The 18,908-nt window shown below is 46.6% G+C and overlaps 1 protein-coding gene across 11 annotated transcripts in view; it reads left to right on the top strand.

The window, feature by feature from the left end:
- The window catches only part of GPAT2 (glycerol-3-phosphate acyltransferase 2, mitochondrial), a 71,070-nt gene that overhangs the window by 44,077 nt on the left and 8,085 nt on the right, over nucleotides 1-18,908 (top strand). For 10 of the 11 annotated variants that reach the window (XM_077931244.1, XM_077931247.1, XM_077931243.1 and 7 more), the window contains 8 exons: nucleotides 3,542-3,751; nucleotides 5,693-5,803; nucleotides 5,971-6,056; nucleotides 9,375-9,493; nucleotides 14,303-14,373; nucleotides 15,245-15,506; nucleotides 17,568-17,716; nucleotides 18,592-18,669. In XM_077931244.1, coding sequence (XP_077787370.1) covers nucleotides 3,542-3,751; nucleotides 5,693-5,803; nucleotides 5,971-6,056; nucleotides 9,375-9,493; nucleotides 14,303-14,373; nucleotides 15,245-15,506; nucleotides 17,568-17,716; nucleotides 18,592-18,669 — 1,086 coding nt within the window. The remainder of the gene's footprint in view (nucleotides 1-3,541; nucleotides 3,752-5,692; nucleotides 5,804-5,970; nucleotides 6,057-9,374; nucleotides 9,494-14,302; nucleotides 14,374-15,244; nucleotides 15,507-17,567; nucleotides 17,717-18,591; nucleotides 18,670-18,908) is intronic. The other variant, XM_077931250.1, reaches the window with a different exon arrangement.

Raw genomic sequence — 18,908 nt, forward strand, 5'->3', positions numbered from 1 at the left:
AGGGGCAATTAGAATAAGATCTATTATTTGATTATTGATGGAAACCTCCAGAATGTATTTTGCATAGTTAAGTTTTTACCTCTATCTTCAGTATATTTTATTTTATGGCTATGGCTATGGCTAGTGGCTGATGCAAATAAAGATTCTTCTTCTTCAAATGATGGATCTAGCTACAGTGTTATGCTTCATTAGAGCTGAAATGAGACTTGGTGAATCTGAATCTCTGCTGTGGGTGGGTGGGGGGAGTCAATTTTTCTTTGCTCATGTTTGCCTGGTGAGGGAACACAGAATAGCCTTTAGTGTCTAAGAGACTAGTGATATTCATGCATGGTCTCTTCAGAAAAGCACAAAAGACAATTTGATCTTTTCGTTCAGTGGGGAAGCAGGTTTAAAAACCTGCACAGCTTGCTTCCTCAGCCAGAAAGTGACAATTGCATTTGCAAATTGTCGTTATGATTTCCTCCTCTGCCAGACACCTTTGGGGAAAGCACAAACATCGCTTCCCACTCACAGCAGCCCCAGCAGCCGCAGCCCCATTGCACAGCCTATCTTCTAGTGCAGTTTCATTCGCCCCGGAGCCATGTGGATGTTGGCACTTCCATGTGACAACAGGCTCGTCTGTTTCATTAATGGTGTATCGGCTGAAGCCCTGGATTGTGTGTTCATGTCATGGGCTCTGAAGTGCTTTGATGTTTTTGAAATGGGTGTTTTTCCTATTTGCTTGGCATGAAGACTTATTTGTAAAGTTGGTTGGAGCATAAGGTCAGGCAGATGGCCCATCTAATTGAGGGCTCATCTCCAAATGGTGAGTGTTGAGGTCAGTGCTTTTTTCAAGAAAAATAGGTGCTGGAACACCCCATGCAGTTGTTACAGCAAGTCACTAGGCAACTTGCGACAGCCCAGAGCAGATGCTGGTGCCCCTGGTTCCGGTGCAAGTCAAAGAAATGTGCCCCCGCCTCCCTCTCTCTCTTAGATTCAGGTGGATGATTAGGGCATCTTGGAAGGGCCCTCATGCAGATGCCCGTGGCTGCAATGGTAGAGGCCTGGCTCAAAAGCTCAAAGCCCACGTGGGAGGCTAGGAGTGGCTAGGAGCTAGGTGGAGTCGTAGTTCTTTAAGAAAAAAGTGTGGACTTACACATGCTCACTCACATCTTCCGTTTTGACTTGAAATGTTCATTTTGGGCTTCTTAGAAGTAGGTAGAGGCAAAAAGTGTGTGGGGGGGAGCACTGGCCCACAATGGCACCCACCTGAGAGGTGCTGAAACTGCTCTGGCACACTTTGACTGAAAAACACTGTTTGAGGTGCCCTCAAGAAGCTCACAAGCAGAGCAAGATAGAGATAGCTCTGTCCTGATGCTTGTCCCAGCTGCTAATAATTGGAAGTATACTGGAGATTTAGCTGTTGCAGTGGCTGTCTCTATGTTTAAGTCATGCAGGGGGCGTTCTATTGTCAGGCTGAACCTTCTCCCAGTTTGTTGTGCATTTTTGTTGTTGTTTAGTCGTTTAGTCGTGTCCGACTCTTCGTGACCCCATGGACCAGAGCACGCCAGGCACTCCTGTCTTCCACCGCCTCCCGCAGTTTAGTCAGGCTCATGTTTGTAGCTTCGAGAACACTATCCAACCATCTCGTCCTCTGTCGTCCCCTTCTCCTTGTGCCCTCCATCTTTCCCAGCATCAGTGTCTTCTCCAGGGAGTCTTCTCTTCTCATGAGGTGGCCAAAGTATTGGAGCCTCAACTTCACGATCTGTCCTTCCAGTGAGCACTCAGGTCTGATTTCCTTAAGAATGGATGCGTTTGATCTTCTTGCAGTCCATGGGACTCTCAAGAGTCTCCTCCAGCACCATAATTCAAAAGCATCAATTCTTCGGCGATCAGCCTTCTTTATGGTCCAGCTCTCACTTCCATACATCACTACTGGGAAAACCATGGCTTTAACTATACGGACCTTTGTGTGTTTTTAGTAGCTCTTAAATAATTCTTCTTTGGCGATCACTCATAGCCAAAGCCATGTCTTCCATGAGCACGATCTTAACAGTGTGTCTGTAAGTGACTGTGGAGGCCACTGCTGGATCTGCACATCCTGCCACAGTGGGGACATAGGTTTCCGGGCAGGAGTAGATCACAATGAGGATTTGCCAAATGTGCCTCCCTCTTAGCTCATTTCTCCCAGTGTGGTGTAGTGGTTAAGAGCGGTAGACTCTTAGGGAGCCAGTGTGGTGCAGTGGTTAAGAACGGTAGACTCGTAATCTGGTGCAGCTGCTGGGTGACCTTGGGCCAGTCACACTTCTCTGAAGTCTCTCAGCCCCACTCACCTCACAGAGTGTTTGTTGTGGGGGAGGAAGGGAAAGGAGAATGTGAGCCGCTTTGAGACTCCTTAGGGTAGTGATAAAGCGGGATATCAAATCCAAACTCTTCTTCCCTTTCATCCTGAGTTTTTGCTGCTTCAAAATCCACGATGCCTTTGGTAAATCTCCAACTGGAGCGCTCACAGGCCATTGTTTCCCTGCATTTTTTAAAGATTTGCCTTTAGATTGTCTTTAAACCTCTTTTGTTGTCCACTGGCATTATGCTTTCCATTCTTAAGTTAGGAATAGAGAAGTTGCTTTGGAAGACGATAATCAGGCATCTGAACAACATGACCAGTCCAACAAAGTTGATGTTGAAGAATCTTTGCTTCAACACAGGTGATCTTTGCTTCCTCCAATACACTGGCATTAGTTCGCCTGTCTTCCCAAGTGATATGTAAAAATTTTGGGGAGACACTGTTGATGGAATCTTTTGAGGAGTTGGAGATGGTGTTTGTAAGTGGTCCGTGTTTCACAAGCGTACAGTAAAGTTGGTAGTACAATAGCTTTGTAAACAAACATTTTGGTTTCCGTGCGAATGTTCTCACACTCTCTGTACTTCAGTCAGGAAAAAGCTGCACTCACAGAGCTCAGGTGATGCTGCATTTCAGCATCAATGTCGGCCCTTGTAGGGAAAATGTTATTGCAGTAGAGAGAGAATGCATGATGTCATTCTTCTGCTTTTTCATTGTCTCCCTACACCATTACCCTAAGTGAAAAAGTCTCATCTGCTCCAGCCTGGACTTTGCAGCCTCTATAAATTATGCAAATTGAAAGAATACACAGAATTGCTTCTGCAATTTTTATTATCCTGCCTGTTTTTAGGATTTTGCCGGTCATGGGGGAGAGTGAAGAGCTATGAAGAGGAGTACTGACACCCTGCCCCTACCCAGTGGAAATCTTATTGCACTATCTCTCTAGCATCTGATATTTTGGCAGATGTTGCCCACACAGTTTCAATAATATATTCACAAGCATAAGGGCTTCTTTTTTTACAGGAAAGCTTATACTGTATTCTCAGACAGCTGAATTTTGTGTCCAATTTTTGCATGCCAATAGAATTTTATTTATATTTAAAATATATATTCATCAAAAATTGATTTTGGTGTGGCACGCATCATCAACTAAAATTTATCAGTAAACATGTTTCTGTTAATTTGGTGCTTGAGATCAGGGATTTCTCTCTCCTCCCACAGTATGTTGAGGAAGTTCTCCGGAGTAGACAACCACTTCTGATCTTCCTGGAAGAGGCCTTCTCTGGTGCACCACAGGTCTCTGCCTCCAGCAGGGAGTGGCTGAGCTTGGTGTTCAGTGCGTTCCATTCAGGCACTGTCCCTGACATCATGATTGTGCCCATTGGAATCTCCTATGATGTGGCTCCTGACTCTGGTTACAGGGGGAAAGTGGTAAGAACTGCTGTGGTTGGGTCTGGAGGAGCTGAGAGTGGCTGGGACAACCCAGTCAGATGGGCAGGGTAATCATCATCATCATCATCATCATCATCATCATTTACAGCGAACAAGTGGGACCTGCAGTAAAATATTCCATGTGGACTACTCCTGTTTGGGGTCCATGTAAACCAGATGGCATTCCATGACCAATGAGCATACTCAGTCCTCCTTGTTTTTGTTTTGTACTATTGCAAGCCCTGGGGTTTCTTCAGGTCTGCTGATACTGCCCCTTACCTCTTTCTGTGTGTTTGGCACCATTTTGGCTACAAAAGGATCAAAACTTGAAGAATGAGTTTGCTGTTATATTCCATGCCCACTGAGCCGTGCTCAGTCATCATTGATGGGGGGTGGGGATGGGGAGGTGAGGTGTGTGGAGTCACTGGTGCCCAATCCCTGCTACATAAAAGTACTGGATTTCTCCATTTATTTCTAAAGGTACCGTATTTTTCGCTCTATAAGACGCACCAGAGCACAAGACGCACCTAGTTTTTGGAGGAGAAAAACAAACAAACAAAATATTCTGAATCTCAGAAGCCAGAACAGCAAGAGGGATCGCTGCGCAGTGAAAGCAGCGGTCCCTCTTGCTGTTCTGACTTCTGGGTTAGCTGCGCAGCCTGCATTCGCTCCATAAGACGCACACACATTTCCCCTTACTTTTTAGGAGGGCAAAAGTGAGTCTTATAGAGCAAAAAATACGGTACTTTTCATGTTTGTCCATTCCTGTGAACCAGGACCTGACATATCCAGACCATGAGATGGTTCTTTCTCTCCTTTGTATATCTGCATCTCTCTCCTTTTCCAGACCTGCCTGCAACCCCAGCTGCCTGCTTTCTCTTAGTATGGGCAACTTGTCACTGCGGGAGGCCACTTTTACGAAATGTCCCCATCAGTGCCCGGAGCTACCCAGTCACCTCCTGCCAAGGAAGGGAATATTGAGGAGGAGCTGATAGTTGTTACAATCTTCCGAGTGGACTTCTTTAAATACTTCTCCAAGTACTTTGTCTATATCTTCAGGCAGCAAAATTGGAAATCAACCCAGCCAAATAGAACTGGAAGGTGCTCTGGATATATCTGTGGAACAAGCTGTCATAGCTATGGCATCCAGCATGAAGTGACTTTGAGTGATTTCTCTCTCTCTCTCTCTCTCTCTCTCTCTCTCTCTCTCACACACACACACACACACACACACACACACGGACATATATATAATATTGCTACAAGTAGAAAACTAGTATATCTGGAAGTCAAGTACAGTGGTACCTCTGGTTACGTATTTAATTCGTTCCGGAGGTCTGTTCTTAACCTGAAACTGTTCTTGAAGCACCACTTTAGCTAATGGGGCCGCCGCGCCGCCGCCGCACAATTTCTGTTCTCATCCTGAAGCAAAGTTCTCAACCCGAGGTACTATTTCTGGGTTAGCGGAGTCTGTAACCTGAAGCGTATGTAACCCGAGGTACCACTGTAGTCTGGAACCTCTCTCTTTACTTGCACAGTCTTTGTTTTACTTAAGGAGTATTAAAAATAATTGATAACACACCTGAAGGTTCACACAGAATTCTACTCCTTTAGGATTCTGCTGCATTAGGATTCTGGGAGCCAGTGTGGTGTAGTGGTTAAGAGTGGTAGACTCATAATCTGGTGAACCGGGTTCTCTTTCCCGCTCCTCCACATGCAGCTGCTGGGTGACCTTGGGCTAGTCACACTTCTCTGAAGTCTCTCAGCCCCACTCACCTCACAGTGTTGTTGTGGGGGAGGAAGGGAAAGGAGAATGTTAGCCGCTTTGAGACTCCTTCGGGTAGTGATAAAGCGGGATATCAAATCCAAATTCTTCTTCTTCTTCTGCATATGTTAACCAAGTCTGAATTAATATTTTTAACACTTGTTCTGTTTTCCCAGAGCCCCACCCAGACCCTCAGCCTCTGGACATCCCTGTGGACCATCTGCAGAGCTGCTTGTAGAGGACTGGGCTTGGCCCGGGTTGATTTTGCGCAGCCCTTCTCTTTGCAGGTAGACCCCTGTTACATTCAACCCAGTCTTGTGGGAATAAGAAAGAGAATTGCTGGGGAGTGACAAATCTTCCCAAACCTCTGGTGGAGAAGGTTGAGCTGACTTTAATATGGATCCTCTGGTGGAATGGCTGGCATTTTAATTGGCTTCTGTTCCTTTCTGCCTAGGAGTATGTAGCAAACAGCCTCTTCAGGCAGAGCAGTTTTGGAAAGTGTCTGGAGGAACTCCTCTTACCGGAAATACTTGGAAAACGGTAACTCAGCTCTGGAGTTGTGTTGGCTGACAAAGGTTAGGCGGGAATTTGGGGCAGGACTGGGGGCTGTCATACCATGGGATGAGTTGGCAAACAAGAAATCCAAAAAAGCCCACACAGTCAGCAAACTGTTTGAAAATCCAAATTAGGAGACATTACCCCCTTGGGAGGGGTCCTTCCAATTGAGTCCGTCTAAATATAGTGTTGGGACACGGGTGGCACTGTGGTCTAAACCACAGAGCCTAGGGCGGTTCGAATCCCTGCGACGGGGTGAGCTCCCGTTGCTCGGTCCCAGCTCCTGCCAACCTAGCAGTTCGAAAGCACGTCAAAGTGCAAGTAGATAAATAGTTACTGCTCCTGTGGGAAGGTAAACAGTGTTTCCGTGCGCTGCTCTGGTTCGCCAGAAGCAGCTTAGTCATGCTGGCCACATGACCTGGAAGCTGTCTGCGGACAAACGCCGGCTTCTCAGTCTATAGAGCGAAATGAGCGCCACAACCCCAGAGTCATCCGCGACTGGACCTAACGGTCAGGGGTACCTTTACCTTTAAATATAGTGTTGTCATGTTGCTACATTGTGCATTTAAAGCACCTGGCTTCCTCTAAGGAATCCTGGGAACTGTGGTTTACCCCTCAGAGCTACAGTTCCCAGCACCCTCAACAAGCTACAGTTCTCAGGATTCTTGGGGGAAGTAGTGTGCTTTAAATGTATGGTGTGGATGCGACCTTTTTCACCAAACTAAACGGACTGTTCGAAAAAAACAGACTGCTTTGCAGTGTTATGTACATTTAATCCTGATCACATGCTCTTTGGTGTGTGGGTATATGGGTCAGGGTCAGAAATAAAGGGATGGTGTTTGTTGGCATAACAGCCTATGGGGAGAGGAGGGTTAAACCTTCGCACCCCAGCTACCATGCTGCCAAAAACACCCCTCTGTGGAGCAATTAAGCTTAGGAAGAAAGCTCCCACTGGGGCCAGTAGGCTCTCTTCCTGCTTCCTAGTGGGATCTCCCCACCCCATAGCTTAATTGCTGGGTGGTGGGGTCTTAAGGTGCTCCAGGCCAGAGTTTTGCTTTGGTCTAGATTCTAGAGTCTTCTGGCTGCTCATTTTACAGTGATGAGGTTCCCTTCTTTTAGATGGGAAAGAGAATCAGAAACTTACTCAGAGATCTTAAGGGAATGAAGATGAGACAAGTATGAGCCATTTTTTTACAGACCCATAAGTCTGCTTCTAAGAAACATGTTGAAATGGCATGCAAAAGCTTACAGGAAGCCAACAATAAACTCAAAAGTCACAAATTGGCTAGTGACAAATAATAAGCTTCTTCTGAGTCAGAAGCTGAGCAATGCTTTCTGCTGTTGCGTTTGCAAAGTTGACCGGGGTCTTCACATATTTATGTGTGGATGTAGTGGAAGAATCCTGAACTGTTTAACTAAAAATAGCTCAACAAGGATACTATAGCTTCATATTGTCTCTTGATACCTTTGATCAGTGCATGACCTCAGGGAAATTTTAGATTTCTTCATAACAATAGCTTCTGCAAGAACAGCTAGAATAATATCTCTTTAGCATCCAAATTCCCAGCAGAAGTAAACTTTGATTGCAACCAACAGCGTACTTGTCAGAAATTACAGCTTCAGCATCCTGTAAGCCTTTTAGCAAGCAAGATGGAAAACCTCTGGCTTCTTGTCAGACTCTGGACAGCTAAGATCACAGGCCTTTAATATAAACTATAATTAGGTTGGCTTGCCGGTCAGCTGGCTAGTTAAAAATTGGCAGTTGTCCACCAATGGTTTGACCAGGGTCAAATATTCCAAGAACGCTCTTGTGTGGATGGCAGGCTTAATAACTTAATGTTATTATGGTGTCATCTGCTAGAATGGGAGGCTTTGCCCCCTCAGCCTGTAGCAATCAGGAGCAAATGTGGGAGCAGAACAAAGTTACTCCCATTCATCAGTGGCAAAGACAACTGCATAGAAGGGTGGGAGGCTCAGGAGGAGCCAGTTACTTATATGCAAATCTACAGGTGAATTGCTGCAGATAAAGAGATTTGAATAGTCTAATTTAAGAGTCAGTTAAACTGCTGGGAGACAGAAACTTTTGCCAGTCTACAGTAAACCATCCAACAATTTTCCTGTAGATCCCAGCCCACCTTCTGCCCACCCTGGCAGTTTACTAAACTAGATGGACCAATGGTTTGACTTGGTAAAGGCAGCCCCTCACGATCCTTTCTGACAATGTCTGCTTTAGTTGGTGGTGTGTGCCAGCTGAAAACAATGCTGAAAGCCTGTAATGGGAGCGCTGGTATAAGCCTTAGCAGTATGGGCCTCTGCAAGCTTTAAAATAGGAGCGAGGAACCTTTCTCGTGCCAAGGGTTGCTTTATCTCAGGGGAAACCTTCTGGGGGCTGCATGCCAGTGAGCCAAGCAACAGATTCATTTCTTACCTTTTGTACTGTAGGCCAGAAGTTTCTATGGCACCCCTCTCCATCCTCTAAGCCTTGCCACAGTGAAGGGATGTGTCAGGCAAAAGTGGTTGTGGAGGCCGCCGGAAAGGTCTGCTGAGGGGTTGTGGCCTGGGAGGCATCCATGCCCCTGGCCTGAGCTTCGCCAGCCCTGCTTTAAAAGTTTCATAAGCTACTGTGGAATGTATGGCTTAATTTCTAAAAAACGCCACAGGTCTTGGAACCAACGGTTTATTCAAGAGGTACTGCTGAATCTGTTTAAAAGAAGGGGCATGGCCAAAATTGGTGGTGTTAAGTGGGTGTGGCTAAGGAATACAAGGCAAGTGTTGCTAGAGGGAGCTCCCATTGCTCTCTCCCAGCTCCTGCCAACCTAGCAGTTTGAAAGCACACCAGTGCAAGTATATAAATAGGTACCACTGCGGCGGGAAGCTAAACAGCGTCACGGTGTTCCGTTGCGCCAGAAGTGGTTTAGTCATGCTGGCCACATGACTGAAAGTCTGTCCTGAACTTAGCCTTCCAGGGGTCCTTTCCCTTTCACTTCTACCTAGAGTGTCAGAGTGGGACTATGAAGATCCAGGTTCAAAACTCCACTTCACCATGAAGTTCACTGGGTGTCATCACCTTTTAGCCTAATCTACTGCATTTGGTTGTTGAGAGGATGAAGTGTGTGCATGTGTATGCAACTGCTTATGCCTTTCTGAACTCCTTTGGAGGAAGAGTGAGAGAAAAAAATATATGTTAAAGGATTAACACTACTAGCCCAGGGTGTGCGGGGAAGCAACAACATCTGTACTTGTGATATTGTTTTTGTAAAAACTGTTCATTCCCCATCATCCTTCCCTTGCCCGCCTTCCTAGCTGTAGCATTTTGGATTGTGAGAAACTGGAACAATGGTCACCAGGGTCTAAAGGCATCATAGCTCTGAACACAGAACAGGAAATACTGGTGTACAATTTGGGCCTACACACACTGAGCGGTGAGTAGTAATTTTGTCTGGGATGGTTGTTTTATTGAGAAGGCAGATGCCTAGCCATTCTTGCACAGCTTTTGCAGTGATTGATAATTTCTGCTTTGGACTACGTGAGTCTAAGGTGCCCATCCTGATAGGAGGTGGTTTGCTGTGGCTCTGAATGTTTCTGTGCTCAGGGCTGGCCTTCCAGTTAAGCTTAGCGGGTTTGCTGGGCATCATTCTGCTGCATTTGTGCATCAGATGCAATTTAATGATAATTCTTGCTGTGAACACAGCAGAATGCCCTCCCCTTCCCAAAAAGAGGCAGCCCTTCATGTTGCTGCATGAGTTTTGCCAGGTTTGCCATCTCATTCAGAAGAAAGGCCTAGAAAGATAACATGAGAAGTGGGCACTCCTCCAAGGGCAGGAAATGCTTACTTTTGCACACTTTGGAGCTAACATGATGCAGTGATTAGAAGGCTGGCCTATGATGGGGAGACCAAGATTCAAATCCCCACTCAGTCAAAAAGCTTCCTTGAGAGACTTTGGGCCTGTCATTCCCTGTTACCAGCTCCACCTACAGGGGTTGCTGTGAGGAGAAAATGGGGAGAGAAGGACCACATGAGCTGCCCTTGGCTCCTTAAATATATATTTTTAAATAGGTTACAGAAATACAGTATACAGTAATTTTAAAAAGGGGAAGTTGGAAAACCATTCCAGCAAAAAGCAGGACAGTATAGATTCAGCATGAGAGGTGGATCCCACAAAATGAAATACCTTAACTGTCCTATGACAGAAGCAATACCTTAACTGTCCTATGACAGAAGCAAAGGCATTGGGCCTGCCACACTGTAGGGAGGGTGATAGTTTAGGACAGGCTTCCTCGGTCTCGGCCCTCCAGATGTTTTTGGTCTACAACTCCCATGATCCCTAGCTAGCAGGACCAGCGGTCAGGGATGATGGGAATTGTAGTCTGAAAACATCTGGAGGGCCGAGGTTGAGGAAGCCTGGTTTAGGAGCTGCCACTGAGAGAGGGGATTGAATGTAAAAAGATGTTATTTTTGCAAGGGTGCGCCATGTTTCCAGTTTTAACTTGGAAGGGGGGAGTGTTGGATATAAAAAGTTTGGGAAATGCTGTTCTAGCTTTTGAAGGAACTCCCAGTTTCTGTTTGCACAGAGATCTTTATTTAAATAAGTGCAGCTTCCAGGTGATGGCGCTAAAATTTCAAGTCAGTGCTGAAGGTGCTGCCAAAAACCAGAGGCTGAGGAAACACAAGTAAGTGGCTAGCTGAGGTGTTCTGCTTAGCCTAGCTCTGGTACATTATTTTGAGGATCTCTGTGTAGTGTTCCTGGCACAAGTGGCTGGCTATATGTTCTGCTCATTTGGCAGATGTGTCATCTGTCCCTGTCTGCATGGCAGAAGCAGAGAGAAGGAAGTGGCTGCTTCATCAGGGCCACAGATGGCCCTGCAGGCAGATGCTTACATGCAAGCTGCTAGCTTCCGCCTCAGACTGGTCGAGAAGCGGCACAAACTGTGGATGCAGCTGAGGCCCTGAGCACTTTGTGGCAGCAGTAGGAGAAGGGGCTTGTTTTGGAGGCTGAAGAATAATATTTGGAAAGATGGGGACAGATCAAAGGCATTGAAGCAAAATAAGAATATTTTAAGAAGTGCCTCTTTTCCCTTGGCATAGGGAGGCCCTTGGTCATCATCCAGAATTGGTGGGGAGTCCGTGACTCTCCTCTGCTTCTCAGTTGGGGAGGACTAGCTTGTGTCATGCTGAGTTTCAGGGATGCCCTGAGGACTTGGCAAAGTGCAGTGCAAGAACACTTCCCAGCTTTGAGGCCAGGAGAAGGTCAGGAACTCCTCTCTGTGGCACTGTCCTCCAAGAAGGCACTCAGAGCACCCCCTGAAGTTCAGTGTGACCCCAGTGGTGGCCGATGGGGCTCCTCCCTGGCTCCAGGCTCACGAGGGCAGGGGGCCTGCCTGATCCAAAAGAACGTGAAGGGACAAGTGAACTTGTGTCAATTTGGGTAGCCTTCTGTCTGTGTGTTGGGTAACCGAAAGGTTCTGCCGAGCAGCAAATCACATTAGGTTGCTCTGAGCTGCAGTCACAGCCTTCCCAGTTACATAAAATATTCAACTCACGTGTCAAGGTGTGTTTTTTTAGTTTATTGCTCGTCTCCCAGAGTGTGGATGTAACTTTCCAATTATTGGTTATTTTAGTATAATACCTGAACTGCTCTGTCTTCGCTAATGCACAGGCTGCGTGACTTTCTGCAAATGGCTCACAAGCGTGTGTGTCTGTTCCCCCCGCCCTCGCTTTATGATTTGGAAAAAGAGTGCTTTGCCCGGGAAAAACCTGTCTTGCTGAGGCGCTTCCCTCAGCCAAGGGGGTGGGCAGCCGAGAACAGAAACTGGCCCGTTGCAATCAGTTTCTTCAGCTCAGGCACCCCACCAAGTGCAATCTTCCTGTACGTCTTCTCGCAATGCAGAATTTTGCCCTGCAATCATAATCCCCCTTCAAGAAGCACATTGTGGAGTTGGGAGAGGAGCAGAAAAGCACAACCAAAATTGTTAAGAGGATTGAGCGGCTCCCCTGCGAGGAAAAATAGTTACAATGTTCAAAAATTAGGGTGATTAAACAAACTGTGGAAGAAAAGAATATGAAGATTCCTCTTTTGAATCAACTAAAGAGAATAACAACAAGCTACACTTGCTTTGTTCTGTCTCTTTGCAGATGATCTTTTAACAAAAGACAGTTACCTTGTTTTGTTCTTCTCTTCTCCCTAAATGTTAGGAGCAGCCTGAGGGCCCCATCACTGATTTTTCTCTCTGACCCTTTTGAAGCCTCCCCCATATGCCCCCCCTTAGTCTTGCCATTTGGACACAAGGTTGGAGGAAATCTGGGTGACAGGACCACATGCACAATTAGCGGGCAATGAAAGGCCTCTCTTCTGAGCTGTGAACTTTCCTGCAGAGGAAGCAGCCCTTTCAAGTTCCTCTCTGCTAGCCAGAGCTCCTGCAGAGCTCAATTTCCATCTTCATCTCGTTCATGACTTCTGTTTTATCCTTGGCTGCAGGATCCAGTTGGATCAACCCCCACTCTCCTTCCACCAGCCAGACTTGGCCACCTGCCTTATTGTGCACATTTGCAGAAGGGAGGATGGGCTGAGGCAGACTGTGGCTCTGGACTCCGTGGGCTCCTCCCTGGCTCCAGGCCAGGACATCGTTTAGAGACAAGGAAAACTTCCATGCCTTTGAGCTCTCATTATGAGATGCAGAGCAAGGGGCTACCTCAGGTAGCAGATTTTTGGCCAGCATGAAGGATTGGATGGATGCTTTGAAAGGATGACATATTCATGGAGGAGAAGGCTATCAATACCTGCTAGCCACAATGGCTATGCTTTGCCTGCACGGTTGGAGGCAAAAATGCTTCTGAATATTACTTGCTTGGAAGCTACAGGGGGGAGGTTGCATTTGTGGTTGAATTCAGTATGCAGGTTTCCTATTGGGGCATCTGCGTGGCCACTGTGAGAACAGAATGATGGACTTAATGGTACAGTCAAACCTCAGCTCCCAAACGGCTCCGTTTTGTAACGTTTCAGCTCCTGAATGCCAAAAACCTGGAAGTAAATGCTCCAGTTTTTGAATGTTTTTCAGAAGCTGAACGTCCGACGCAGTTTCCGCTTGAGTGCAGGAAGCTTTTGCAGCCAGTCGGAAGCCACGCCTTGGTTGTTGAACGTTTCGGAAGCTGAATAGGCTTCCAGAATGAATTGCATTCGGCAACTGAGGTTTGACTGTACATTGGCCTGATCTAGCTGGCTCTTCTTATGGGAGGCAAGCAGATCCATGTGGACTGGGTGCACTCTGCCAAGGAATTGTCCTGCATGAATTGAAACGGGAGGGTGCTACACAAGAGCCTCCTGCTCATCTGTGCACAACATTCCCTTCATTTCAATTAGGTTTGCACAGGAGATCTTCCCAGTTGATTGTGCCCCATGGTAATTGGTGGGAGCCCAAGATATTTTGAAATGGCAACCTGCCTCATTTTAAAAACAAAATCCTATCCATGGCTTAGTTGGGTGATTTTCCTGATACAAGGCTTTCCCCAAGTTATCTTGGGTGGGAAGAGTTTCTGTATGGATATTCCATCTCTGCATGTGAGCATTTGCTCTCCGGTGTCATTTCTGATATTCACTGAGTAAGCAGGTGGCTTTTCTCTTCTCAGAAGCAAAATAACTCAAAAAAGACAATTATCTGTAAAAAGGATCTGCAGTGATACAGAGAGCCATTAGAGTTGCGGGGATATAATTGAATGAAAAAATAATAAACATTTTCATATTATATTATGGAGAATAGATTGTGCAGATGTGTTTAATTTTAATACTTTATGCAAGAGACAGAATTTGGCTTCCTTTTTTATAATGACAGAGAGTTAATATAATGCTATGTGTAGCACTCCCCCCCCCCCCCCCCGCAACCTCTTTCCAGTGTTTTATCTTGTTGTTAAGCAGGTGCAGGTTCTTTTGTACAAACGGTGAGTGCTTTATGCTCCTTTGTATTGCAGCCTGGAGTGAAGGGTTACAGGCTGACCACTGGCTAGAATTGCCCAAGTCTCCTTATCTTTTCTGACAACCTGACCCACAAGGTTCCACTGAGTAGATGTGGTTTGGCAACAGTAAATGCAGTATGCTGTGTGGCCCCATTTTACTGGCTCACCAGCCCACCGTATTTTCAACATGCAGCATTTTCCACATGGAATCATAGGCACTAGCTGTTAACCATGTGGTTTCTTCTCTCTTTCTTTCTCTCTCCTCCTCCTCCTCCTCCTCTAGCTGGCGTATCCTGTTCTGCCATCATGGCTGTACAGATCATGTCTGCACTCTTACTGCACAAACACAAAGAGGTAAGAATTGCGAAAAGGAGCTGGATCCAGGATTTCCTTTTCTTAAGTATCCCTGAAGCAAGGGGGTACTTTTGACCCTTTTTAGTGGCACCTCTGGGGATGATGGGAAACTGGACTTGGTTCTGCCAAACTTCAGGTTCTGCTTACCTCAAAGACCCCAGGGATAAGGGTCTTAGAAATCCAAAGATCTTGCAAGGAGAAGCTGTGGTTATTCCTTATTTTATAAATGGGGTAACAGAGATGGGGGAGAGCATGAGGAACCTTTACCAGTCTAGGTTTTGCACACACATGTAAAATCTTAAAATGCAGTGTGTGCATGTAATAAAACACACAATCACAAAGCAGCTCTTTGAGAAACTGTCTTTCTGTCTCATTTGTACAGTCAGTAGCCTTATTAGGTGTGCTGCCATACAGTGTGTCAATGGATCCTTGTTTACAGGGCCACAGCTGAGGTATTGCTGTTCTGTTATCTGCATAAAACCAACTTTCTGGTGTTGGCAATGGTAGCTGCAGTGCTTGGGTCCCATAATTGAATATGGGAGTAGACAGCAGTGTTCCCCCCCCCCTTTGTTCTGTTCCCATTTAGGATGCAGAGAGGGGTAAAAACTTTTATCCGATATGCACGTGTTCTAAAGCAGCCTTCTCTAACCCTGGTACCCTCCAGAGGTTGTACACCACAACTCCTATCACGCCTGGCAACCTTTGGCTGGGATGAATGGAAGTTGAGGTCCACATACCTGAAGGCATCAGGTTGGGGAAGGCTGTTCTCAAGCAATCTATGCCTTCTAAAGAGCATGCTTGAAGGATGGTGCTCACTGGGATTTTTCTGACCTCATCACAATAACATCTCCTTTCTTCTGTCCTCTGCTAGGGCGTCTTCCTTTCCCAGCTGATGCAGGACTTTTTTTGGCTCACTGAGGAAATCCTGCTGCGCAGCTATGATGTGGGGTTTTCTGGGCAGGTGCGTGATGTGGTGATGCATGCTCTGTTCCTGCTGCGGCACTGCATCTCCCTCTACCAGCTTTCCCTGAGGGATGTCCTGGTGGTTCCCAAGAAGACAGATGAAGCCATGACAGAGTTGAGCCAGCACAGCACTGCCCTCTTGCCTGTTTTCATCCAGGAAGCGGTCGGAGGTGAGTTTAGAGGTTCCTCAGGCTCACAGGAAGCCTGATTGAATGATTCCTTTCTAATTACAGTGGTGCCCTGCAAGACGAATGCCTCGCAAGACGGAAAACCCGCTAGACGAAAGGGTTTTCCGTTTTGGAGGTGCTTCGCAAAACGAATTTCCTATGGGCTTGCTTCGCAAGACGAAAATGTCTTGCGAGTTCCTGCAGGGTTTTTTTCTCTCCCCCCCCCCCTTTTTCCCAAGCCGCTAAGCCGCTTATCAGCTGATCCGCTAAGCCACTAAGCCACTTATCAGCTGATCCGCTAAGCCGCTAATGGGCTTGCTTCGCAAGACGAAAAAACCGCAAGACGAAGAGACTCGCGGAACGGATTCTTTTCGTCTTGCGAGGCACCACTGTAGCTGAGATAGTTTGGGAGGAGGGGTCTAGAGGGGGCTCAGCATTTAGGGATAAGTTCACCAAGAGTACATGAGAAAAAGGCTCACAATGCTGCAGATTTGTAAGATAACAGAAGTTTCTCTCGATGCCTCAACTCCCCTTCTCTCAAGTCTCTACTGCAGGCCTGGCCCTGCTTGTGCAAGGTCATTGGTGGGTCCCCCACCCAGTGCCAAATTTTGCAAGGCTGCACAGCTTAGGAAAAAAGATGTGGGTGGTCTTGGTCAAGGCTAGCAATAGCATTTTGGGGGATTTCCCAGAGCAAACCTAAGATTTTCAAAGAGATTAAGAGCCAAAGGAATTGGGGCTATATCTCAGCTTTGCCAATACATCCACAGAAGTTAATTTACTGCAGAAATTACAGTGGTGCCTCGCAAGACGAAAAGAATCCGTTCCGCGAGTCTCTTCGTCTTGCGGTTTTTTTGTCTTGCGAAGCAAGCCCATTAGCGGATTAGCGCTATTAGCGGCTTAGCGGATCAGCTGATAAGCGGCTTAGTGGTGCCCGCCCTGTGGAACGCCCTCCCATCAGATGTCAAAGCGATAAACATCTACCTGACATTCAGAAGACATCTGAAGGCAGCCCTGTTCAGGGAAGTTTTTAATATGTGCCATTTTAGTGTATCTTTCATCTTTGTTGGAAGCCGCCCAGAGTGGCTGGGGAAACCCAGCCAGATGGGCGGGGTACAAATAATAAATTATTATTATTATTATTATTATTATTATTATTATTATTATTAGCGGCTTAGCGGATCAGCTGATAAGCGGCTTACCGATCAGCTGTTAAGCGGCTTAGCGGATCAGCTGATAAGCGGCTTAGCGGCTTAGCGGATCAGCTGATAAGCGGTTTAGCGGCTTGGGAAAGGGGGGGGAGGAAAAAAACCCTGCAGGAACTCGCAAAACATTTTCGTCTTGCGAAGCAAGCCCATAGGAAATTCGTTTTGCGAAGAACCTCCAATACGGAAAACCCTTTCGTCTAGCGGGTTTTCCGTCTTGCGAGGCATTCGTCTTGCGGGGCACCACTGTATTGGAAACCCATTCACCCATCCATGCATAGCTATCAAAGTAATTGCCATGTGTGACTTAAAAGGGGGAAAAGGACTTGCTGTGTTCTCCATACTGTGCCCACTTTCATGCCTGCTATATCTTGCTTTTTAATAAACAAGTGTTTCACCAAAGATGACACTTTGGTAACTTGGGTAATAAGGACAGGTCTTTCCCAAGGAGTTTCACCTACTTCTTTAAACAAGCGTTTGAAAACCACAGGCATATCACTATCTCTAAGCAAACAGGTAAATTTTGACCAGACCTGAATTCTCAAGCACCTCTCTCTGGGAACAATACAGGGGATAATTAAGGCAGTGTTTCCCAACCTTGGGCCTCCAGCTGTTTTTGGTCTACAACTCCCATCATCCCTAGCTAGCAAGACCAGTGGTCAGGGATGATGGGAATTGTAGTTCAAAAACAGCTGGAGGCCCAAGGTTGGGAAACACTGAATTAAGGTACACCCTGCACAAGGCCTTCCGCTTCTTCCAAATCACAAATCTTCTTCTAAATCACTAAATTTAACTGTTGTGGAATGAGACAAACATACGCTGTCTCTAAACGCTAAATGGTTTTCCTGACTCCTCTCTGCAGTCTGTGCTGCCAATGCCCTCCTAGTGGAGCTGCTGCCCTACCTGGGAAGCCCTGAGCAGCTCAGGGATGTGGTCCTGGCCCAGGAAGAGCTCCACAACAAGACTGTCTTGCTCGTCCAGCTGCTGCCCAGGGATTTCCTCCTATGCCAGGTAGGGAGCCCCTCTGTGATTTCGAAAGGGCCATTCTCTGCCTGCCGAGCCCCACCTGCAAAGCCTGCAGAGCTATGGAGCAGGATGCTTCACCTAGATAACCTTCTTGCCTGCTGTGATCTTCCTCAAAGGCTCTTCTCTGTGTCCCGCCAACACCTGAGTTGTGCTTGGTGAAGAGGGCTTCTTCCCATAGCCACACCCAGGCTCTGGAAACTCTCTGCCAAGAGGCCTGCCTTGCCCTGCTCTGATGGCCTTCTGCCACTGTGCAAAGGCCTTTCTTTCTTGGCAGGTGTTGACTGGTTTTCTTGAGCTGCCGGTTTTCATGCACTACACCTCCTCCAGTGACTTTTACCTGGGCTGGAATGTGTGTCCTTAAATTGTGATGACTCCTCACATTCCTTGCTTGGCTGGAGAATGGAAAGGGAGGAAAGTGTGTGTGTGAGCGTCTTGCTTTTGCATAGCTGGAATGTAGCTAGCCTACAGTATAAAGGTAAGAGTAGCATTCATTGCTCTTCCCAATTTTGTCTCTGGAACATCTCCTGCAGGCCATTGCTGGAAAATCTTACACACTCCTGCTCCATACTATACCAGAGTCACTTGGTTGTATGAATTCTCCATTGCAGATACAGAATGCCATTGAGACAAATATTATTTGCTATAATTGGATGGGACCTTGTGCATCACCACTAATTAGTAACAAAAAAAGGTGGAGCGGGGGGGGGGGGGGGAGAGAAGAGAAATGCAGGATCCTAGAAACACTTTAGAGAGGCAAGCTGACACTCTTGATGGAGGTGTGTGCTGCACCCCATCTCTCGTCTCTCATTTGGGCTAGTAGAGAGTGAGGGTCCTGTTGATTTGCTTTTGCTTCCTCCTAGCCTTGCCAGTCTCTCTATAACTACTGCCAAGTTGCTATCGACAAGTTGATCCAGTGTGGACTGTTGGTTGCTGAGGAGGTAAGAGAAGCTCTCAGGATAGGGGTGTGGGGAAGTGAGGATATTGGAGGAGTGTGTCATTTAAACACCATACGAGTTCAGCCTTGTGGAATGATAATATTTTGCTTGGGTTTCCCAAACTTCTGATCGCCGGGGTACACTTATTTTCCTCTCTTGAATTAAAACTGTGGGCATGTTTCTCTCCTGCATGCAAAAAGGATTATTCTTGGAATACGTAAGAGCCACAGTTCTATGCCCAC

The sequence above is a fragment of the Podarcis muralis genome, chromosome 7 (genome assembly GCF_964188315.1).
Source record: "Podarcis muralis chromosome 7, rPodMur119.hap1.1, whole genome shotgun sequence".
In the NCBI taxonomy this organism is placed as follows: Eukaryota; Metazoa; Chordata; class Lepidosauria; order Squamata; family Lacertidae; genus Podarcis; species Podarcis muralis.